The following is a 3,260-nucleotide window of genomic DNA, read 5'->3' as shown; positions in this document are numbered from 1 at the left end:
TTTTTTTTTTTTTTTTTTTTTTTTTTTTTTTTTTTTTTTTAATAAAACACTTTCTTAGACTAGAGAAATCATCTAAAGAAATTTGACTCTGAACAATAAGCTCCATCCACCTCTTTAACATTGATACTCTGTAACTCATGATCAACAGGTCCCATCAAAGAGGAACGTTGCTACTTAATACCAGGCCAACTCGAATGCATAAAATAATGGCGAGGAGCTTATTGCACAGTCAGATATCTTGAGAATAGAGGTACTTGCCAATAACCATATACAGAGCAAGAATGTACTTGGCTCACTCTGTAGCGAGCTGTTACCGTAGGTGTACTCGAGCATCAAGCCTTGCATCGTATTGGTTTTGCTTTTTGGGCTGGAAATCCTTCATTGCTTGTCCACTTATATATACGGATATATATGTATATATATGATGGATATTCTTTCACGTGTACGTATCTCTATATGCATATATACATATATATAAGTATATATATAGATGAATAGGTGGATAGGGATGTGTACTAGTGAGGAAGGTGTGCAAGTGCTATCCTTATACCCTGAGCTTTTCTGTCCCTCAAAGAACCACCTCCTGGATAAATCCGGCAAAATTTTGGAAAAAAAAAAAGAGAGAGAGAGAGAGAGAGAGAGAATAAGGAAATATACAGTAAAATTGTGCCTTAACGATGGACGTTGGCGTTTGGATGGTTTGCGGGAAAACAGTATTTGCACTTTTGCAGTATGCAGCGCACGGTATAAAACCAGACCTGGTCTGGTCTACCATTACGGTCATTCCCACTCTACTTCCTCTGGTGATCCTGCTAAGGAACTAAGTCCCAGTCCTGCTGAAGTTGAATCACGGAGCGTTGCGGACGCCGCTGCTTCGGACCAGCCAGGTTGGAGCCAAAATCAGCTCAGTTTTCTCACAGTCCTCTTCCAGCCAGCCTCCTCAACACCATCCTTGCCATTAATCTTCTTCCACGTGATCCTCGTTTTTTTTTATACACACATATATATAGTTTTTTAACTTTATTTTTCTAAATCCAAATCACATAATCATTCACATATATACCACCTCTGAGCTCTCTCCTAACATTAGATAAAACATATTGAGCGTGTCTATTGCAAACGGTAATGATTAAATATTTTTATTACCTCTGTTGTCTTCATCCGAACGTAATTCTTGTGTCTGTTTGTCGTACGATGCCAATAATTCCAGTGGTGTACAAAGAAATTGTATTTATTTATTTTTTTTTTTTCCCTCTCGCAAATACGAGGGTAACGATTGCATTTGCATCACTTTCATTATTCTTTCCGTTGTTCGCCAAGTGTTCTCTGTGTATTGTACAGTTTCACCATTGTCACTTTCTACAGTAGCGTCTGTCCTCTAGTGATCGTATACGCGGAATCAAAGAGTTCGTTGCGGGAGATCCATGGGTATCGTTTGGCAAGATTAATATTGATTTAAAATAGCATTTCGTGATATCAGTTACCAGTGGGAATGTACTGTCAGCCAGAAACACCTTTGTCGCACAGTATCATGTAGTTTGCAATAACATTGCTACGCCATTCTCACATTCTTCATGAGGATCCACGAATTCATTGATTACACTGTCCTTCTTCTTCTTCTTAATCTGTTACTATTAATTTTCTGTACGTCAACTTAATGTTCTGTGGCATACTCGTGTCGTACGAGTGTTTGGTATGTACGGGTGCGTGTGTACTTTTTGGTAGATCCCTCTCCCAGTCATCTTCTTCAGCATGTGCTCTATTTGCCAGACAGGTATATCTAACAACCTTCGTCGACGGATACGTTTAATTTGCTCTTATCGATGCTTCTCTGACTTCTAGAATGTCCTTTTGGGTTTTTACTCGTACTTTTTTTCTCTTTTTCTTCATTTCCTGCCACCGAATGCCGAGGCTTCGCTAAAAAAGAAAACAAAACGAGAAACAAGAGAAACAACGACACGTAACAAGCTGCGCGCTTGCAGTTGGTGATAGTTAAATTGCAGTTGGCTTCGGGAATGTGACGGCAGGGGCTGAACCTCAGAGTGAAAATAAGTATACCGAGAGAGAGAGAGAGAGAGAGAGAGGGCTTTGTGACGAGGCAGTGGGTGGGTGGGGTCAGGTCAGTGGGAAGCGAATAGGAACTGTGGGAAAGAGAGAGAGAGAGAGAGAGTGCGTGCGTGTGTGCTCAATCTGTTATCTGGTTTTGCAGTCGGTGGTGGAATGTATTGACCAAAGTGCACCCCATTACGTTTTACATCTATTGTTTTGATTCTATCGTGTCAGTGGTTTGGTTTTCCTGAACTTGCCGGCGATCCCCTTCCGTCGATCAAGGTCCAGCCCCCTCGTATCAGGACCACGTAACCAGGGTACCTGCCCTTGTATGGGCACGCGTTGTAACCCCCGACCTTGATCCAGGAAGCCGATCGCCGGCGAAAAGCATTTCTATATTTATGACTAAGCGTAAGTTATCGATCGGCCAGTGTGCATGGTTGTTGGCTAGTAAGGCAAAGCGCAACTGGGTATGTGGTCGGTTTGTGATTAGGTGGTACACGTCGGGGTCGTCAGAGCACTGCCACCTCGAGTACCTCGACCCCACCTCCTGCAGCACCCACCGCCCCTGCTGCAGGGGCGGCGCCACAGTCCCAGCAACAACAGCAGCAACAGCTGCCCCAGGTACAGACGAGTACAGCTCCAGCTTCACCTACTGTCTCAGCTCCTAAAGAAGATCATCCGCCGGCCGTCTCGTCCCCTGGCGCCACCGCTGTCCCCTCTCCCTCTTCGGTCAAGCCGGACGGTGGACCCCCGACGCCAGGCGGGACCGAGAAGAAATCCGGAAAGGCCGCCCAGCCCTCTCCCTACTGCGACTTCTGTCTGGGCGACGCTAGGGAGAATAAAAAGACCGGTGGCTCCGAGGAGTTGGTCTCCTGCAGCGATTGCGGCCGCTCAGGTAAGCTAGAGGAAAAGAGCAAACGCAAGTATGCACGACGGGCAAATCATAATTGAATGCCGTAATTTAGACGGAATACTCGAAACAGCCATACCCATTGTTTACCCTCGCGACTCCGACGACCCTCCCCAACAACAGCAACCGACGGCAACAGCAATCGCCAACCTAGACTATCGATAATTTCTCTATTTGCGTCGGTCCAGACCAATTGATCCGTGTGCGGCCTTACTCTTCTTTAGTCTCTCCGGATCGTGGTGAGGATGGGTCGCCGAATTTTCTTTTTTTTTTTTTTTTTTTTTTTTTTTTAATGTTC

General features: G+C 44.7%; 1 protein-coding gene across 3 annotated transcripts in view; it reads left to right on the top strand.

The window, feature by feature from the left end:
* The window catches only part of LOC107269923 (zinc finger protein ubi-d4 B), a 12,005-nt gene that overhangs the window by 3,084 nt on the left and 5,661 nt on the right, over positions 1–3,260 (top strand). For 2 of the 3 annotated variants that reach the window (XM_015744363.2, XM_025087303.1), the window contains exons 7-8: positions 732–887; positions 2,543–2,947. In XM_015744363.2, the coding sequence (XP_015599849.1) occupies positions 732–887; positions 2,543–2,947 (561 nt within the window). The remainder of the gene's footprint in view (positions 1–731; positions 888–2,542; positions 2,948–3,260) is intronic. The other variant, XM_025087304.1, reaches the window with a different exon arrangement.

Source organism: Cephus cinctus, unplaced genomic scaffold (assembly GCF_000341935.2).
Source record: "Cephus cinctus unplaced genomic scaffold, Ccin1 Ccin1_scaffold0690, whole genome shotgun sequence".
Taxonomy (NCBI): domain Eukaryota; kingdom Metazoa; phylum Arthropoda; class Insecta; order Hymenoptera; family Cephidae; genus Cephus; species Cephus cinctus.
This window is presented reverse-complemented; position numbering and strand designations above follow the sequence as displayed.